The sequence below is a fragment of the Homarus americanus genome, unplaced genomic scaffold, assembly GCF_018991925.1.
Source record: "Homarus americanus isolate GMGI-L3 unplaced genomic scaffold, GMGI_Hamer_2.0 scaffold39155, whole genome shotgun sequence".
Classification (NCBI taxonomy): domain Eukaryota; kingdom Metazoa; phylum Arthropoda; class Malacostraca; order Decapoda; family Nephropidae; genus Homarus; species Homarus americanus.
The window spans coordinates 7137526-7158915 of NW_024737042.1; the positions used below are offsets into that span (position 1 = coordinate 7137526).

The window sequence follows — 21390 nt, forward strand, 5'->3', positions numbered from 1 at the left end:
TACTGACGGTCCACCTCCACCCTTGGCAGTTCCAACATTTTAATGCTGTCAAAGCTAACGTTGCTGCTTCTCCTGCTGCTGTAGGTACTGCTGTTTCTCCTGCTACTGTAGGTGCTGCTATTTCTGCTGCTTTTCCTGGTGCTGTAGCTGCTGTTGGTTTCAGCCATCTCTGAAGATAAGGAAACAAAGATCTGTTTGAAGGTGCTGTTAATATAACTAAAAAGTAAACGTATAATCATAAGCAAGATTGAAGTTATGTTTCAGCAGTACAGGTTTGACCCAGACTCTACCAGGAGGAGGGAGAACACCTACCTAATATTGATGGTTGTTGGGGGGAAGAAGCTGTTGTTTCAGTATCACGTGACCAAACTGTAGACCTCAAGAGTCGAGGTTGTGTGTGACCGACGATCACTGAGACTTAAATCCACTAGAAGGGAGCTTGTACTCTCACTGGTACTCCAAGTTTTCCACTATATTTTACAAGGTGAGGGTTCACCAAGGCAGTGGGTTTCTCAAGCTAGAATGCAGCACTTGTCTCCACGACGGCTAGGTTCAGTCTGCTGCCTTAGCGACAACCCCCATGTCCTTTTATACCCGGTGGGGTCTCGTCCTGTCACCCACGAATTCACTGTACTCAGTAACTGAGACAAGAGATCACCTCTTCCCCAAACCAGCTGTGGCTCTCTTCCCGATATAGCGCCTGCTGTCAGATGTTGCAACCTGGCGCGAGTGTGAACAAGCCAACGCCTGTAACATCTGGTTGGGTCCTGCTGCCTCGTGCATCAGACTCTGCAGGTGCAATAATCCCTATTTGAAATTGGATCTTTGTTATCATTTACTCAAGTTTGTTTATCCCCTGTGTGTTGTTTACTGCTATGTCTCAACAAGAAAGACAAAGAGTAATGCATTGCCAAGTGAGTTGTGGCTTCTTCTGACCCAGTGCACTACGTGTACATTCTGTCCGTTTGTCTGTCTGCTTCTATGTGTTTGTCCTTTTATTTGTCCGCCTGTCTGTTTTGTCCTTTTATTTGTCCGCCTGTCTGTTTGTCTGTCTGTCTGTGTGTGTCTGTCTGCTCTCCTCAGCCGCTTCTCTTACATTCTCCATCTATGTGTTTATTTGCACGTCACTCATTAGTGTATATACAGTATACGTATATGAGTGTTTGTTTGTCTTTATTTTTCTGTCTATATGTTTATCTGTCTATTCATTTATCTCATTCTCTTTTAATTTTTTGTCTACCTGTCTCTCGTTTAGCTGTCTATCTCCTTCCTAATCTATTTATCTTTCGTTTCTCTCCCCTTCTCTCTCTCTTCTTCAACACATCAAGTCAGCTGAATAACAATTAGGGGAGGAGGTGAGGTGCTGGTGGGGAGGAGGTGAGGTGCTGGTGAGAGGGGTGCTGGTGGGGAGGAGGGGTGCTGGTGGGGAGGTGGGTGCTGGTGGGGAGGGGGGAGGTGTGTAGGAGGTGGGGTGCTGGGGGGGAGGTGGGTGCTGGTGGGGAGGTGGGGTGCTGGTGGGGGAGGGAGGTGAGAGGTGCTGGTGGGGAGGGAGGTGAGGTGCTGGTGGGGAGGAGGGGTGAGGTGCTGGTGGGGGAGGGAGGTGAGGTGCTGGTGGGGGAGGTGAGGTGCTGGTGGGGGAGGGAGGTGGGGTGCTGGTGTGAGAGGGAGGTGAGGGTGCTGGTGGGGGAGGAGGTGGGGTGCTGGTGAGGGGAGGGTGAGGTGCTGGTGGGGAGGAGGTGGGGTGCTGGTGGGAGGAGGTGAGGGTGCTGGTGGGGAGGTGTGAGGTGCTGGTGGGGAGGAGGTGGGAGTGCTGGTGGGGGAGGGAGGTGAGGTGCTGGTGAAGGGAGGTGAGGTGCTGGTGGGGGAGGGAGGTGGTGCTGGTGGGGAGGGTGAGGGTGCTGGTGGGGAGGAGGTGGGGTGCTGGTGGGGAGGTGAGGTGCTGGTGGGGGAGGGAGGGTGAGGTGTGGTGGAGGGAGGTGGGGTGCTGGTGGGGGGGAGGGGTGGAGGGGTGCTGGTGGGGGAGGGTGGGGGGTGCTGGTGGGGGGGGTGAGGGTGCTGGTGGGGAGGTGAGGTGCTGTGGGAGGGAGGTGAGGTGCTGGTGGGGAGGAGGTGAGGTGCTGGTGGGAGGGTGGGGTGCTGGTGGGGGAGGTGTGCTGGTGGGGAGGTGAGGGTGCTGGTGGGAGGTGAGGTGCTGGTGGGGGAGGAGGTGGGGGTGCTGGTGGGGGGAGGTGGGGTGCTGGTGGGGAGGAGGGTGGGGGGTGCTGGTGGGGAGAGGTGGGGTGCTGGTGGGGGAGGGTGGGGTGCTGGTGGGGGAGGAGGTGAGGTGCTGGTGGGGGGGGGGAGGTGAGGGTGCTGGTGGGGGAGGGTGTGAGGTGCTGGTGGGGAGGAGGGGTGAGGGTGCTGGTGGGGGGAGGAGGGTGGGGTGCTGGTGAAGAGGAGGTGAGGTGCTGGTGGGGAGGAGGTGAGGTGTGGTGGGGAGGAGGTGAGGTGCTGGTGAGAGGAGGTGAGGTGCTGGTGGGGGAGGGGGTGGTGAGGGGGAGGTGAGGTGCTGGTGGGGAGGAGGTGAGGTGCTGGTGGGGGAGGTGGGTGCTGGTGGGGGAGGGTGAGGGTGTGGTGGGGGAGGAGGTGGGGGTGCTGGTGAGGAGGGAGGGTGAGGTGCTGGTGTGGGGAGGTGAGGTGCTGGTGGGGGTGGGAGTGCTGGTGGGGAGGAGGTGGGGTGCTGGTGGGGAGGGTGGGGTGCTGGTGGGGAGGTGGGGGTGCTGGTGAAGGGGTGGGGTGCTGGTGAGAGAGGGTGAGGTGCTGGTGGGAGGAGGTGGGGTGCTGGTGGGGAGGTGGGGAGTGCTGGTGGGGAGGAGGTGAGGTGCTGGTGGAGGTGGGGTGCTGGTGAAGGAGGAGGTGAGGTGCTGGTGGGGGAGGTGAGGTGCTGGTGAAGAGGTGAGGTGCTGGTGGGGAGGAGTGAGGTGCTGGTGAAGGGTGAGGTGCTGGTGGGGAGGAGGTGGGGTGCTGGTGGGGAGGGAGGTGGGGTGCTGGTGGGGAGGAGGTGAGGTGCTGGTGGGGAGGGAGGGGGTGGGGTGCTGGTGAGGTGGGGTGCTGGTGGAGGGGAGGGTGGGGTGCTGGTGGGGAGGTGAGGTGCTGGTGGGGGAGGAGGGTGAGGGGGTGCTGGTGGGGAGGAGGTGGGGTGCTGGTGGTGGGGAGGAGGTGAGGTGCTGGTGGGAAGGAGGGTGAGGTGCTGGTGGGGGAGGAGGTGAGGTGCTGGTGGGGAGGAGGTGAGGTGCTGGTGGGAAGGAGGGTGGGGTGCTGGTGGGGAGGAGGTGAGGTGCTGGTGGGGAGGAGGTGAGGTGCTGGTGGGAAGGAGGTGAGGTGCTGGTGGGGGGAGGGGTGAGGTGCTGGTGGGGGAGGAGGTGGGGTGCTGGTGGGAGGGGATGGGGTGCTGGTGAGGAGGAGGTGGGGTGCTGGTGGGAGGGAGGTGAGGTGCTGGTGGGGGAGGGTGGGGGTGCTGGTGGGGAGGAGGTGAGGCTGGGGGAGGGGAGGGGAGGGGAGGTGCTGGTGGGGAGGAGGTGGGGAGGGTGCTGGGGGAGGAGGGGGAGGTGCTGGTGGGGAGGAGGTGAGGTGCTGGTGGGGAGGAGTGAGGTGCTGGTGGGGAGGGGAGGTGAGGTGCTGGGGAGGGGAGGGGAGGTGGAGGTGCTGGTGGGGAGGAGGTGAGGTGCTGGTGGGGAGGAGGTGAGGTGCTGGTGGGGAGGAGGTGAGGTGCTGGTGGGGAGGAGGTGAGGTGCTGGTGGGGAGGAGGGTGAGGTGCTGGTGGGGAGGAGGTGAGGTGCTGGTGGGAGGAGGTGCTGGTGGGAGAGGTGGGGTGCTGGTGGGGAGGAGGAGGTGCTGGTGGGGAGGAGGTGAGGTGCTGGGGAGGAGGTGAGATGCTGGTGGGGAGGAGGTGAGGTGCTGGTGGGGAGGATGTGAGGGGTGTGTTCTTAATGGGTGAATGGAGAGATAGAGAGGCAAGGCTAGAATGCTCCTCCTGCATGTTAGAGGTTAGTGCTGTGTGGTTTGATGTGATGTGTTATAGCGCGTTTTTTCCCAGCTGAGAAAAGATGCCCCGCCCCCTCCTCAAAAGTTACAGCTGATTGGCTGTTGCAAACCTGTCCGATTTCGTCCTGAAATAATGATGTATTTCTAAACGAGTTTATTCATAATCGTTGGGATGACTGTTTCTGACGAGAAAGATATTTAGCTAAATTATATAAAGATACAAACATTCATTATTTCAAACATAAGCACGTAGGAAGTTTATCAGAAGTATTATACATGAATTGATTGTTAAACTCTGGTAGCAAATTTACACTTTCGGAGGACGCAATTAATATATATTTATTTTTACCCACAATAAGGCATACTAAGACAAATTACGTATCAGTAATACTACATTATGCAAAAACAACATTTCAAACGTTCAGAATCACATTGAAATATTACACGACCGTTAGCAGAGGCGGGAAATATGACTGCTTACAACTTCATATGGTGATGTGGTGTAGTATGATGTGTTACTGGGTGTTGTGTGGTGTTAATGGGTGTTGTGTGATGTGATGTGTTACTGGGTGTTGTGTGATAATAATAATAATAGTAATAATAATAATAATAATAATAATAATAATAATTAACGGTTTATTGAAACAGTTTGCAGCCCGAAGGCTGAAAATATACATTGGACATAAATGGACTTATTACATACATTGGTGGTTTAACAAAAGCCCTCATTAGAGAAAGGTGAAGGAACATACAGATTAATGTTTACACACGTAGATCATGTGAGCTGAGGTGTTGAATTGCAGACATGTAGTGTAGTAACTCCCTCACAGATGGCGTTACGAGGGGCCTGATGATATAGTAATTCCCTCACAGATGGTGTTATGAGGGGCCTGATGTGGTGTAGTAATTCCCTCACAGATGGTGTTATGAGGGGCATCACGTGGAGTACTAGTTCCCTCACAGGTGGTGTTGTGAGGGGCTTGACGTGGTGTAGTAATTCCCTCACAGATGGTGTTACGAGGGGCCTGATGATATAGTAATTCCCTCACAGATGGTGTTATGAGGGGCCTGATGTGGTGTAGTAATTCCCTCACAGATGGTGTTATGAGGGGCATCACGTGGAGTACTGTTCTCACAGGTGGTGTTGTGAGGGTGGTGTAGTAATTCTCACAGATGGTGTTATGAGGGGCCTGATGATATAGTAATTCCCTCCAGATGGTGCTGAGGGGCCTGATGTGGTGTAGTATTCCCCTCACAGATGGTGTTATGAGGGGCCTGATGTGGTGGTAGTACCCTCACAGATGGCAATGAGGGGCCTGATGTGGTGTAGTAATTCCCTCACAGATGGTGTTATGAGGGGCATCACGTGGTGTAGTAATTCCCCTCACAGATGGTGTTATGAGGGGCCTGATGTGGTGTAGTAATTCCCTCACAGATGGTGTTATGAGGGGCCTGATGTGGTGTAGTAATTCCCTCACAGATGGTGTTATGAGGAACTTCACATGATGCTGTAGCAACTCATTCACTATGTGGTGTCGTAGCATCATGGGAACACAACGTGGTTAGTTGTCACAGGACTTCACTCACTCAAGTGGGTGAGGTGTGGTCCCAGGCTTCTCTATCGTGGTGTGGTGTGATGTGTTACTGGGTGTTGTGTGGTGTGGTGTGGTGTGTTACTGGGTGTTGTGTGGTGTGGTGTGATAGTGGGTGTTGTGTGGTGTGGTGTGATGTGTTACTGGGTGTTGTGTGGTGTGGTGTGTGATGTGGGTGATGTGATGTGTTACTGGGTGTTGTGTTGTGTGGTGTGGTGTGTTACTGGGTGTTGTGTGGTGTGGTGTGTTAGTGGGTGTTGTGTTGTGTTGTTTTATTGGGTGTTGTGTTGTGTGGTGTGATGTGTTACTGGGTGTTGTGTGGTGTGGTGTGTTAGTGGGTGTTGTGTTGTGTTAGAGGGTGTTGTGTTGTGTTAGTGGGTGTTGTGTTGTGTTAGTGGGTGTTGTGTGGTGTGGTGTGTTAGTGGGTGTTGTGTTGTGTTGTTTTATTGGTGTTGTGTTGTGTTACTGGGTGTTGTGTGGTGTGATGTGTTAGTGGGTGTTGTGTGGTGTGATGTGTTAGTGGGTGTTGTGTGTGTTAGTGGGTGTTGTGTTGTGTTAGTGGGTGGTGTTGGGTGTTGTGTTGTGTTAGTGGGTGTTGTGTTGTGTTAGTGGGTGTTGTGTTAGTGGGTGTTGTGCTAGTGGGTGTTGTGTTGTGTTAGAGGTGTTGTGTTAGTGGGTGTTGTGTTGTGTTAGGGGTGTTGTGTTAGTGGGTGTTGTGTTTTGTTAGGGGTGTTGTGTTAGTGGGTGTTGTGTTAGTGGGTGTTGTGTTGTGTTAGGGTGTTGTGTTGTGTTAGAGGTGTTGTGTTAGTGGGTGTTGTGTTAGTGGGTGTTGTGTGGTTAGAGGGTGTGGTGTTGTGTTAGTGGGTGTGTGTTGTGTTAGAGGTGTGGTGTTGTGTTAGTGGGTGTTGTGTTAGTGGGTGTTGTGCTGTGTTAGTGGGTGTTGTGTTGTGTTAGTGGGTGTTGTGTGTAGAGGGTGTTGTGTTGTGTTAGTGGGTGTTGTGTTGTGTTAGTGGGTGTTGTGTTAGTGGTTTGCAGTTGTTGTGTTGTGTTGGTGTTAGTGGGTGTTGTGTTGTGTTAGGTGTTAGTGGGTGTTGTGGTGTGTTGTGTTGTGTTAGGGGTGTTGTGTTAGTGGGTGTTGTGTTAGTGGGTGTTGTGTTGTGTTAGAGGGTGTTGTGTTGTGTTAGAGGTGTTGTGTTAGTGGGTGTTGTGTTGTGTGTTGTGTTGTGGGGGTGTTGTGTTGTGTTAGAGGGTGTTGTGTTAGTGGGTGTTGTGTTAGTGGGTGTTGTGTTGTGTTAGGGTGTTGTGTTGTGTTAGAGTGTTGTGTTAGTGGGTGTGTAGGTGTTGTGTTGTGTTAGAGGGTGTGGTGTTGTGTTAGTGGGTGTTGTGTTGTGTTAGGGTGTGTTAGAGTGTTGTGTGTTAGTGGGTGTTGTGTTAGTGGGTGTTGTGTTGTGTTGTGAGAGGTGTTGTGTTAGTGGGTGTTGTGTTAGTGGGTGTTGTGTTGTGTTAGAGGGTGTGGTGTTGTGTTAGTGGGTGTTGTGTTGTGTTAGTGTGGTGTTGTGTTAGTGGGTGTGTGTGTGGGTGTTGTGTTGAGTGGGTGTTGTGTTAGTTGTGTGTGTGTTAGTGTTGTGTTAGTGGGTGTTGTGTTGTGTTAGTGTGGTGTTGTGTTAGTGGGTGTTGCTGTATTTTGCAATTATTGGGCACACATAAGTACAAATAAAAGTTTGCATACAAGCTTGCAGGAGGCTTACATGTGTGTGTGTGTGTGTGTGTTGTTTGTGTGTGTGTGTGTGTGTGTGAAATATTCAATGTCTTACTTCTGTCAGTTTAACATGAGAAAGAAAGAAAGAATATGCGAGTGGCATAATAATAATAATAATAATAATAATAATAATAATAATAATAATAATAATAATAATAATAATAATAATAATAATAATAATAATAATATGTTAACTGTTCTTCTTTTCCTCTTCATTCTATCTACGTTTCTCCTTGTCTTCCTGTCTATCTCTCTTTTCTTTTTTCTCTCATTATTTCTCCCTCTTTCTTTATCCGTAAGTCTACATGTGTCTGTTCATTCCTTTCTGTACCTGTCTAGTTCTCCCTCTCTTTCATTTTCTCTGTCTGTCTGTCTCTCTCTCTCTCTCTCTCTCTCTCTCTCTCTCTCTCTCTCTCTCTCTCTCTTTCATTCTCTTTTTATGTCTGTCAAACTTTTATCTCTCTCTCTCTGCCAGTTTCAGTTAATCCTTGGCCTAGTAACCTTGCCAAGGTTCTGACTAAAAGGCTGGCAAGGTGCACACATTACAAGCACACACATTACAAGAAAACACACACACACACACACACACACACACACACACACACACACCATAAAGCAAACACACATACACACATTTACAAGAAAACCCACACACTCTATAATGGTTGCCCCTCGTGTAATGAGGATGGCCGGCCCCAGGGCCACCTAGGAGTGTATTAGTTTAAGGTGTAGAAACTGTCGCCAACACAACAACCTCACCCTAAGTTAACAAACAAGTTCATGACCCAGTGTCAAGGAATAGTCCAAGAAGGCCGGACAACTCGCCAACTGCATTGGCTAACCATCACCCCGGAACACGATTCGCAAATCGATTAACATCCAGGTTCCCAATTACTGTTGGGTAGACAGAGGCAAATGGCGTAGAGAAACTTGCCCATAGTTTCACCCTGCCCGGGGATCGAGGACAGGTCCACTCGCTTGCTAGGCGAGCATGCTGACCATTACACCACAGGTCGCTATATGCGCTTTTACGTACACTACACACACACACACACAATTACAAGAAAGCAATCACTCACACACACACACACACACACACACACACACACACACACACACACACACTTCACTTCACTTCACTCTAATAATTAAGCTTTAAAATGTCTAAGTGGAAACCATTAAATGAGAAGCACAAGACACGAGAAGTTAGTGAGACTATGTATGTCTTATTTGGTACGTCATGCATACTGAACATACATACATACAAACATATATGTATAGGGAAGCAATTGCAAATGTATAGTTACATTACAAATCATCGAGCGAGAGAGAGAGAGAGAGAGAGATAAAATTAGTTACATTGTCGCACAGGTATATATAGCCTCCTTGAGACAGCTTAAGTTTTGCACGTAACTGTGTGTGTGTGTGTGTGTGTGTGTGTGTGTGTGTGTGTGTGTGTGTGTGTGTGTGTGTGTGTGTGTCTGTGTTGTGTGTGTGTTTTTTTTGTTTGTGTGTGTGTGTGTGTGATGAATACAGAGTGTAAAGATTTAAAGAGAGAGAGAGAGAGAGAGAGAGAGAGAGAGAGAGAGAGAGAGAACAATACCGGGAACTCCCTGGCACTGGCACCGACCGGTTGTCACTCCCCAACCCCCCCTTCTGGCGACAAGGGCCATATTGCTCACACATCTTCGCTCGTTCTCATCTATCTACGTCCACTTCCAGTTTTCTTTACCCATAATAAACACCATTTAATACGGAAGACTATTGGTTGTTTGTAATATCATAGATACCTAATATAACAGTAATTAATAATGATATGGAGTTAATGTTTATATTTGTAGTTTTATAGAAATATTAAAAGAAAAAGGCTGAGTTTATTCACGATGTTAAAATGAGACGCTCAGGTCGTTCCACACCATCTTGGCAGAGGTGTTCATGTATTTCGTGGTAGTAGTGGTAGTTCTGAGTGTGTTAATTAACTGATGATGTTACAGGTATAAGGAAGAAGAGGTGGATGAGGAGGAGGAAGGAGTAGTCATGGGTGACGTCACAGCAACCAGGGGTATATAAGCGCGGGAGGTCGTGGCCAAACTTCAGACTGAACCCAATCGTGCTTGAGACACGTACACCAAACTCCTCATCTCGTGGATTACATTGTGCATACATGTCAACTTTGTGCTCAACCTTGACAAACACGGGCCCCGGGATGCTTAAAGGTACGTGTACTTCTTCCCTTTTTCAGGTGGATGGTGAAATGCTTTCACTAACTGCCAATGAACATATTATGTAACATCTTCATGTTATCACAAAGTTAAACTGTTTTCCTTCACCCTCACGTGATCTAATGTTGCCTTTATCTCACCATCTTCAGACATGGCTCACCTCGCCACCAACAACACCAGCAGCAACTTCCATGATATCAAAATGCTGGAGCTGCCACACCTGGAGGTCGACCGCCAATTCTATGACGTGAAGCTCCTTGCGTCCGGCTGGTACACGAAGGTCTTCGTCGCCAGGCACCTCAGGGCTGATGACAGAGTTGTGCTCAAGTGTGTCCAGAAAGGCACCACCAAGAAAGAAGATTTCTTTCGTGAGTTCCACTACAACTACTACCTCAGTCCTCACCCTTGTATTATCAAGAGCTTCCACGTGCCGTTTGACACAAACAACTCCTACGTGTTTGCGCAAGAGTTGGCCCCAGAGGGCGACCTGTCACAGCTGGTGAAGCGAGGAGGCCTTGGGGAACACCTGACAAGGCGGGTGGCGGAACAGATAGCCTTCGCTCTGGAGTTCGTACACAGTAAAGACTTAGTTCACCGTGACGTTACCTTGGACAACATCCTCGTCTTTGACCGCGACTTGTCACGCGTCAAACTGGGAGATTTTGGCAATACACAACGAGTCGGAGCCCTCGTGAAGAAGGTTAACGTCCGCGTGTCTTTCCTTCCTCCAGAGGTAAGAGAGGTCGTTTACAACGAGGGCTACCTCGTGCACACCGCCCAGGACGCCTGGCAACTTGGTATCCTCATCTTCGTGTGCCTGACGGGTTCATATCCTTGGGCGTCGGCCGACATCACAGACCGCCATTACAACTCGTGGGTGGCCTGGCTCAAGCATAAAACTACCAAGATGCCTCCACGCTTCAAGTGCTTTACTCCTCGTCTTCTTCGCCTTCTGCGATGCCTTCTGGAGCCCAAGCCCGAGAAGCGCTCAGGGGTGAGGGAGGTGTACAAATACCTGTCTGACCCCTGGCTCATTAAAGGTATGGATCCCTTCGAGATCTCCTTCGACGACAATATCCTGGACATCCCGGAAACCAACAAGAAGTCGGTACTGAGATGCGCTGAGAAGAAACTGGCTGAAATACTCCGCTCTTACTTCTGTAATCAAGAGTCTCGTAAACAAGTGAGATGCAAGAAACAAGTTCGCTTTGCTCTCGACGGTGAAGATGACGTCAGAGAAGGTGAGCATCTACCGTGAGGCCACCCACTACCTCCTTGACTGTACGCTGCAGCTGTGTCATGTACCTGCTGACCTGTAGCACTTAAGCACATGTGAAGCTCCAACTCCTGCAGGTATGGCACACACAGGCTAAACAGAGCGGCACAGAAGGTGGCATGACGTCGCCTTCACTGTGTTACGTCCTCCGTGTGGGCAGGTGAACCCACAGTTTGTGGTAACCTGCACACCTGGCTGCCAGTAATCACCTTGACATACATAGTCGTCACCACCTTGGCACCTGTGACTACTCTGACCTTACATCAGTTTTTAGGAACCTTGAAGATGACTCAAGTGTTAATGTCACTTTAAGAAGAATTATATGTTTGCATAAGTAATATAAAAAAAAGAGATTTACTTATTTTTTTACACGTGTTTTATTTTCTTATATTATCAAACCAGTAATATAGTATAGATACTAATAGAGGATAGATAGTATAGAATAATAGTCAGTGTACTCCATAATCTCTGAATCAAAGTAAAAACTCCAAAGATTAATATAAATACTTTTTATAGTTTTGTAAAGTTTCTATTTGTGAGGAGAAAGTCTACAGCTGTTTATAATATTCAGTTTTTATATAAAAATAAATGGATATATTTCTAAAAAAATAAATATTATTCCAATTCTTTATCTATTTTTCTACCTGTCTGCTTTGTTTACATGTGCTTGGTTGTTTCCATGTCTTTGTCTACCCATTTGTTTTTGTTTATGTTTTTGTGTACATGTATTCGTTTATGTTTTTGTTTACATGTATTTGTGTGTTCTTGTTTACGTGCCTTTGTTTAATTTCTGTTTACATGTACTTGTCTACGTCTTTGTTTACCTGTTTCTGTTTGTCTTTTACCTGTTTCTGTTTTTGTCTTTTACCTGTCTTTGTTTATGTCTTTCTTAAATGTCATTGTTTCAGTAAATTTAATTGTTTTTGTTTGCATTAGTCAGCTCCATGTATATTACGCCTGACTTTTTTGTTGTCACTTTTGTTTTCTTTTGTTTTACCAGAAGGTACAGTGAAACCCTCCTATAAGGGAATTTCCTCTCCATGTAAACCGTTAAATAGAGGTTTGACTGTCGAAAACAATGAGGTAAACAAAACAATAACAAAACAATGACAAACAATACGATTGGGTAAACAAAACAATAAGGTAAACAAATTAAGATAAACAAAACAATAACGTAAACAATAAGGTAAACCAAACAATAAGGTAAACAAAACAACAACGTAAACAAAACGATTAGGTAAACAAAACTATAAGGTAAATAAAACAATAGCATAAACAAAACAATATCGTAAACAAAACAATATCGTAAACAAAACGATTAGGCAAACAAAACAATATGGTAAACAAAACAATAAGGTAAACGCCATCCAAAGACTGACGCTGGTGTTGGCACAGACGCTTCATGAAATACCTTGTAATATAAATGAGATGACATACAGAGACACTGACAGAAAGACAAAAAGACACCCTCACAGACAGACAGAAAGACACTCTCACAGACAGACAGAAAGACACTCTCACAGACAGACAGAAAGACACTCTCACAGACAGACAAAAAGACACCCTCACAGACAGACAGAAAGACACCCTCACAGACAGACAGAAAGACACTCTCACAGACAGACAGAAAGACACTCTCACAGACAGACAAAAGACAAGACAGACAGAAAGACACTCTCACAGACAGACAAAAAAGACACCCTCACAGACAGACAGAAAGACACTCACAGACAGACAGAAAGACACCCTCACAGACAGACAGAAAGACACCCTCACAGACAGACAGAAAGACACTCTCACAGACAGACAGAAGAACACTCTCACAGACAGACAGAAAGACACTCTCACAGACAGACAGAAAGACACCTCACAGACAGACAGAAAGACACACACACAGACAGACAGAAAGACACTCTCACAGACAGACAGAAAGACACACTCACAGACAGACAGAAAGACACTCTCACAGACAGACAGAAAGACACCCTCACAGACAGACAGAAAGACACTCTCACAGACAGACAGAAAGACACTCTCACAGACAGACAGAAAGACACTCTCACAGACAGACAGAAAGACACTCTCACAGACAGACAGAAAGACACCCTCACACACAGACAGAAAGACACCCTCAGACAGACAGAAAGACACTCTCACAGACAGACAGAAGACACTCTCACAGACAGACAGAAAGACACTCTCACAGACAGACAGGACCCTCACACAGACAGAAAGACACCTCAGACAGACGAAAGATAACCCTACAGACAGACAGAAAGATAACCTACAGACAGACAGAAAGACACCCTCACAGACAAGACAGAATGACAGCCCACAGACAGACAAAGGCAAGACAGACTCTACAGACACAGAAAGATAACACAGACAAACAGAAAGACACCCTCAGACAGACAGAAAGATAACCCTACAGACAGACAGATAGACAGGAAGACACCTCAAGAAGACAGAAAGATAACACCTGCAGACAGACAGAAAGATAACCCTACAGACAGACAGAAAGATAACCCTACAGACAGACAGAAAGACACCCTCACAGACAGACAGAAAGATAACCCTACAGACAGAAAGATAACCCTACAGACAGACAGAAAGACACCCTCACAGACAGAAAGATAACCCTACAGACAGACAGAAAGATAACCCTACAGACAGAAAGACAACCCTACAGACAGACAGAGACACCCTCACAGACAGAAAGAAAGACACCCTCACAGACAGACAGAAAGACACCCTCACAGACAGACAGAAAGACACCCTCACAGACAGACAGAAAGACACCCTCACAGACAGAAAGATAACCCTACAGACAGACAGACAGAAAGACAACCCCACACACAGATAGACGACCTCACAGAGACCGATAAACAGACAGCCTCACAGACAGACAAGCAGCCTAGAGAGACAATCCCTAATATAGACAGCCCTACAATCAAACAGACAGACAGTATATATGTTGGCTTCTTTATTATCTATCTGCCTGTCTGTGGGGCTGTCTGTCTGTCTGTCTGTCTGTCTGTCTGCCTGTCTGTCTGTCAGTCAGTCAGTCAGCCTGTGTGTGGGGCTGTCTGTCTGCCTGTGGCTCCCTGGGGTTCCAACTAAAGACCTAAAAATCTCCTGTGTTTTTCGGTCTAGCCTCAACCAAGTGTGTTTTTCCAGGGACTTGACCTCGTTTGTGACCTTTCAGTGACGTTATGTGACCTTTCTAGAGTGACCAAAACGTCCAATAGGTCAAGAGGGTCGTTGACACACAATAACAGTCTATTTGAGGTTCTTGTTATGGAGAGGGAGAGGGAGAGAGAGAGAGAGAGAGAGAGAGGTAAATGCATAGACATCGTTAGGTGTACAGACAGATGCAATGATATTAAGTTGAGTAAGTTTATAAACTGTATTACTACACAAATTAATAAAATAGTCACTACAGATATATTATAGTATAGAGAACTGTAGTCATTTTATTCTGTAGGAGTGTCTTAGTATGTTTGGGAGTAGAGTACTGTAGTGGAGAGAAGGGCGTCTCTCTTTGTTTATATACTGACTACCTCCTTCCTCGATCTTATCCAGCATAACACACAAATCTTTCCCAATCGAGAGTCAGACAATACCTCTTGAAGGATGTGAGAGGCTATTTTTCTGCTTATTGCGGATAATTATACTATCTGGCCTCTAACTGATGTCATACGTGGAAAAAAAATCGACAAGAAAAACATAATATGGTAAATAGATGTGTTGCCAGGTAGTATATTTACGTGTTGGGTCAACGCTCGTGGTATTGAGAACTACAGGTCCATGACGTCATCGTCCCAGTGACTCTTGCCCTCAAAACTACAGTCAATAGACTAGAATTTATACTTACAAAAGATTTTCTCATAAGTAAAGAAACATAACTTACATCCAAAATTGATTTATTTACTTAGAAAGGAGAGAAACACACTTACAATTCGCTGTTATAAAAAATGAGCCCATCCTCACGATCAACATATTTACATAACGCGAAAAGTCTACTTATAAATAGACTTTTGCAAGTAAACAAACAAAACTTTCAAATTTCTTTCTATAGTTGATAAAACATTCTTACTGGAAGACAAATTAATAGGTAGGAATAGTCGAATTTTGTCGAGATTTAGAAATATTGAGGAAAATGTTTTCTCTAACTTTCTCTCAATAAATGTATCTAATAATCGCTTTATATCATGATAACTTTACCTCCAATAACGTTATCTCATGGTACAGTAGACGTGTTCTATAATAAAAATGTCTCCGTTTAAGTATCTTCAAGTAATCAGCAACAAAGCTTTACAATATAAAAAAAAAAATTAATGAGTGAATAAAAGAACTCTTTCATTAGTATATTTATTCATTAATCATGTATATATGTTGATATGTCTCTTCCTTATATATATTTAATTTATATATTCAAAATCCTATACCTTATTTGTATATTCATGACGTTATTCACATTTTTCCCTCTCATCATGTTTGACAGTGGGAAGTACGGTATATTCAGAGGTGTTATTAGAGGTGTTATTCTTCATATGGGTGTATATGTTGAATGAGAATGTCTCAGTCATTCACACCATCTGCATGTTCGCGTCTCCATGATTACACTTCATATTCACAGCTTTGAGACTAAACTTGTCAGAGCAGCAGCCAGAGACCTTACACAGATGAGCAGCAGCGACTAGAGAAGAGGTGTCCCCAGGTATCTTGCTCCAGACACGACAACGCAAAGCATTGTGACAGACGCACAAGCTGTTGACATGACCCCGAGCTGTCATGAGACAGGGTCATGGTGAGAAGAGGTCAACACTAATGAGTGCAAGGGTGTGGATGACCTCAGGCTGGGGTCACAGCATCTCCTGGAGACCAAATTTCGCCGTCAAAAGAAAACCTCACGCGTTTTTTGTTCCCTGCTGGCGGGCGGACGTCTGAGTGGTGTAAACGAGAGTGCACAAGGTCGAGAAGTTTCTCCTCTGCCCTAGAGTACAGAGACTTGCTGCTGCCGGAGAGAATTTGAGATAATTTAGCATTTATTGTGATGCCGAATGAATTAGATTCATCCATGAGCCAGGGATCAGACAGGTACTTGTACAGCTCCCTCACACCTGAGCGCTTCTCAGGCTTGGGCTCCAGAAGGCGTCGTAGAAGGCGAAGAAGACGAGGAGTGAAACATTTGAAGCGTGGGGGCATCTTAGTGGTCTTGCGTTTGAGCCAGGCCACCCACGAGTTGTAATGGTGGTCTGTGATGTCGGCCGATGACCAAGGATATGAGCCCGTCAGGCACACGAAGATGAGGATACCAAGTTGCCAGGCGTCTTGGGCAGTGTCCACGAGGTAGCCCTCGTTGTACACGGTGAGGCTCACCTCTGGTGGGGCCCAAGGTGACCGAACCTTTTGCTTCTTCACGAAGGCTCCAACTCGCTGTGTGCTGCCAAAGTCACCCAACTTGAATCGGGTAAGTTCGCAACTAAAGACAAAGATGTTTTCTGAGCAAACATCACGATGGACGAGGTCATTCTTGTGCATAAACTCCAGCGCCTGGCCGACCTGCTCTGCTACAAGTTTGGCTCGCATTTCACCAACGCCGCCCTTCATTATAAACTTGGACAGATCGCTGACTCGAGTCAATTCTTGTGTTAAGACATACGATGTGCTGGTTTCAAAGGTATCATCAAAACATTTGACAATATTAGGATGAGAACTAAGACAGTGGTTGTAGTGGCGCTCGCGGCAGAAGTCTTTTTTCTTTGTGGCCTCCTTCTGTACACACTTGAGGACGACGCTGGTGCCAGACTGGAGGTATCTGGCGCCGTAGACTTTGGCGCCGCTGTTTTCCGCCAAAAGCCGCACATCGGAGAAGTGGCAGTCCACCTCCATCCTCGGCAGCTCTAACATCTTGATATTGTGGAAGTTGACTGTGGCGCTACCCCCAACCATCTCTGTAAATAAAGAAACAAGTCAATGCTATATTGTACTGTGGATATCAACAGAAGAAACGCTTGCCCTCAACATTGACTGATTTTCTTTGGGATATTTGCATGATGTAGAAAAAGAACAGCTTTGTTTCATTGCAATACTTATGTTACATGTAAAAGCTGTTTTTCACAATGTCATTTATCCTTATCTTTGAACTAGAGGCGAGGATCAACACAGTGCCTTGAACGAGGTCCTTACCTAGAGTAACTGCTGGAGAAGTCGTAGTGATGAAGGTGTTATCCAAACTTATCACAAGTGCAGCACGTGTGTTACACTGTCAACCACAAAGAATGAAGTTCCCTTGACACTCAGAAGTACAGAGGTGTGCAATGCTGTAATTCCAGTGTGTCAGCTTGTACTTTCAGTAGTTTATACAGAGAAGTACAGTCTCTTATCCACAATATAATGGCTTGTACTGTCACGTAACACGACGTTCACTATGTGTTCCAAGTGGTGGTTCACCAAGAGAACAAACACGCAAGACAAAAGCCAGTACCTATCTCGAGGGCGGCTAGGTTCAGAGTGCAGGCTTGTTGAAGAGTCGCCAGGCTTTATATACTCCTGGTTCTCTGATGACGTCACCGATGAGCCGAGTTTACACAGTAGCTGAGACAAAAGATCACTTCCCTAAACACTCGCTCCATCTCGCTCCCAATTTGCTTCTGTCAACACTTCAGCCAACCCACTGTGAAAAAGTCAAGGATAAGTTGCCTGGCACTGTGTTGCTATCTTTGGCATCAACACGCTGACCATCCCGTCAATATTATCGTAGTCAATTATCTCTTTATATCCGGATCGTACAGTCTTGTATATGTTATGACAAATTCAGAGATCCATTTTTCACAGCTTTTTTTTTTATCTTTTAAATAGACGGAGGACAGATGTGACTTTTCCTCATCCCGTCAATGCAGCCTGTTTTAATCATATACATCTGTCGTGTGAGTCTATAATACCACACTGTTTTGAAGGTGCCTTTTTTTATGTTGTTTTTGGTGGAGGGAGGCCAGGTATAAATGGAGGGAGTGGAGGCTTGTAAACATGTCGCAGTTTCTCTCACTCTTTCTCACACACCCTCGCGCCTTTCACACCTCTTCTAACTCAAGTTATATCAACCATGACCACTTTGAACTGACGGGTCAATGTTGTTGTAGAGTTTTCTTGAGTAAATTTGGCCGAATCTAATTGGCTGTTAACGCGAGGATACTAGTTAGAGGTTAATTATAGTTTACATCTATATTTTGTTTGGATTTTATTATCGTTTCTTATTCGTATTTATCTATTAAATTATCATTGACAGAGACAGATATATTAACAGGCAGACAAATATACTGAAAGAGGGAAAGATTTACTGACAAACAAACACAGACAGACAGATACACTAATAGGCAGACAAATATATTGAGACATACTGACAAAAAACAAACAATGGCAGACATACATATACTGACAGACATACATATGTACTGAAGGAGAAAGTTATACTGACAAAAACAAACACTGACAAACAGACAAATACACAGACAGTCATAAATACTAACAGTCATATATACTAATAAACAGATAAATTGACACCAGACAGACAGACCTAACAAACAGATAGATTGAAAACAGACAGACGTGAAGCCAAAATAAATAAGGATAATGTAAATATCTTTCTCTTAGTAACTGTACACGTGTAGTAAACTTAATATATAATAACAATGACCATCAGAGCACATTAATTATTGCCTCTTGGTCTGTTGTCATGGAGGTAAGACGAGTACACACACACACACACACACACACACACACACACACACACACACACACACACACACACACACACACACACACACACACACACACACACACACACACACACACACACACACACACACACACACACACACACACACACACACACACACACACACACACACACACACACACACACACACACACACACACACACACACACACACACACACACACACACACACACACACACACACACACACACACACACACACACACACACACACACACACACACACACACACACACACACACACACACACACACACACACACACACACACACACACACACACACACACACACACACACACACACACACACACACACACACACACACACACACACACACACACACACACACACACACACACACACACACACACACACACACACACACACACACACACACACACACACACACACACACACACACACACACACACACACACACACACACACACACACACACACACACACACACACACACACACACACACACACACACACACACACACACACACACACACACACACACACACACACACACACACACACACACACACACACACACACACACACACACACACACACACACACACACACACACACACACACACACACACACACACACACACACACACACACACACACACACACACACACACACACACACACACACACACACACACACACACACACACACACACACACACACACACACACACACACAGTGACACATTCAACTAACATCATCATTTTTTTTTCATAAGTAAACTTAATTTCTCCAAGCTTTAATATTATTATGACATTCTATAAAGTCATTACTATTTAGTTATATTTATTTAATTGTATAATAGCGTTTTGTTTAGCATTTACTATTTAATGTTATTTTTTACGGTGATTTAATGGAGTCAGGCCAGAAACTAATAGCACTATAATAATGGTAAAATAAACGTGTCATCTTCTTCACACACCTCGACTGTGTAATTGGTGCCAGGAGTGCGGTACCGAGAGGGGGTGCCGGGAGGGGGAGTGCCAGGTGGTTGGGGATGCCAGGTGGTGGGGGGTGCGAGGAGGTGGGGGAGAATGGAGGGTGTCATGGGGGAAAGGCGGGAGTGCCACGGGTTCTAGGCAGCATAGAGAGGAGTATGTGGCACTGCAGGTTGGCAGTCTGATGACGTTAGCGTTTATGACACTGTTCTTGCGATTCTTTTGTAATTGTTTAGTTATATTGACTTTGTTACAGAGAGAGAGAGAGAGAGAGAGAATAAATATGGATAGATTGACAGGGTGAAGAGATAATAAGAGAAATTGACAGACAAACAGATAGATGGGCAGGTAGATCGATGGCTAGATAGCACAGGTAAACAGATGGTTAGATAAACAATGATCGGTAGTTATATGGATAGATTGAAAGCTAAGGAAACAGACACATACAGACAGAAAATAAGAGGAATAATGTTACGGTACTTCATGATTCATCTGGAACATAGAGTGAATCATTCTGCTTCATGATTCATCTGGAACATAGAGTGAATCATTCTGCTTCATGATTCATCTGGAACATTGAGTGAATCTTCTGCTTCATGATTCATCTGGAACATTGAGTGAATCTTCTGCTTCATGATTCATCTGGAACATAGAGTGAATCATTCTGCTTCATGATTCATCTGGAACATAGAGTGAATCATTCTGCTTCATGATTCATCTGGAACATTGAGTGAATCTTCTGCTTCATGATTCATCTGGAACACTAAGTGAATCATTCTGCATCATAATTCATCTGGAACACAGGTGAATCATTCTGCTTCATGATTCATCTGGAACATTGAGTGAATCATTCTGCTTCATGATTCATCTGGAACATTGAGTGAATCTTCTGCTTCATGATTCATCTGGAACACTAAGTGAATCATTCTGCATCATAATTCATCCGGAACACAGGTGAATCATTCTGCTTCATGATTCATCTGGAACATTGAGTGAATCATTCTACTTCATGATTCATCTGGAACACAGGTGAATCATTCTGCATCACGTTTCATCTGGAACATTGAGTGAATCATTCTGCTTCATGATTCATCTGGAACACTAAGTGAATCATTCTGCTTCATGATTCATCTGGAACACAGGTGAATCATTCTGCACCATGATTCACCTGGAACACAGGTGAATCATTCTGCATCATGCTTCACCTGGAACACAGGTGAATCATTCTGCTTCATGATTCATCTGGAACATTGAGTGAATCATTCTGCTTCATGATTCATCTGGAACATTGAGTGAATCTTCTGCTTCATGATACATCTGGAACACTAAGTGAATCATTCTGCATCATAATTCATCTGGAACACAGGTGAATCATTCTGCTTCATGATTCATCTGGAACACAGGTGAATCATTCTGCACCATGATTCACCTGGAACACGCAGTGTATCACTCAGCAGCAGTCCAGGAGGCTATTAGCCTCACCTAACAATACATACCCTCGCTCCCTCCACCAACTTGTCAATCACTCGACGCTATTTCTGGCTTGGGAGGGAGGGAGAGAGAGAGAGAAGGGGACGTGTTTCTTGTCCGCAATCTATTGAGGAGGTCTGCAACCCTCATTCTTCCAGCCACACGCGGCCAAGAATATTACGTATGCAGCCGGCAAACTCCGTCGAATACATGTGATGTGCCGCCGGCAAATTTGAGACGGTAGCCAAATTTTATGGGATTAATTAAT

General features: G+C 46.1%; 3 protein-coding genes across 5 annotated transcripts in view; 1 reads left to right on the forward strand and 2 right to left on the reverse strand.

Moving 5' to 3' along the window:
- LOC121872644 (serine/threonine-protein kinase SBK1-like) overlaps positions 1 to 21390 on the reverse strand; it is a 61115-nt gene that overhangs the window by 14277 nt on the left and 25448 nt on the right. Inside the window, exons 2-3 of one of the 3 annotated variants that reach the window (XM_042375566.1) lie at positions 17065 to 17551; positions 15241 to 16829 (exon numbers count right to left, since the gene is read on the reverse strand). The exons of 1 other annotated variant lie outside the window; for it this stretch is intronic. In XM_042375566.1, the coding sequence (XP_042231500.1) occupies positions 15727 to 16827 (1101 nt within the window). In that variant the 5' untranslated portion in view covers positions 16828 to 16829; positions 17065 to 17551 and the 3' untranslated portion in view covers positions 15241 to 15726. Of the gene's footprint in view, positions 1 to 15239; positions 16830 to 17064; positions 17552 to 21390 lie in introns of those variants that run through there. One more of the 3 variants, XM_042375567.1, reaches the window with a different exon arrangement.
- On the forward strand, positions 9448 to 11498 carry LOC121872643 (serine/threonine-protein kinase meng-po-like). The gene is made up of 2 exons (XM_042375565.1): positions 9448 to 9590; positions 9746 to 11498. Exons 1-2 carry the CDS (start codon positions 9539 to 9541, stop codon positions 10852 to 10854), a joined length of 1161 nt encoding a protein of 386 aa, XP_042231499.1. The 5' UTR covers positions 9448 to 9538; the 3' UTR covers positions 10855 to 11498.
- LOC121872786 (zinc finger MYM-type protein 1-like) overlaps positions 20247 to 21390 on the reverse strand; it is a 32571-nt gene continuing 31427 nt past the window's right edge. The window contains exon 3 of the mRNA XM_042375844.1: positions 20247 to 20294. Within this exon, the coding sequence (XP_042231778.1) occupies positions 20247 to 20294 (48 nt within the window). The remainder of the gene's footprint in view (positions 20295 to 21390) is intronic.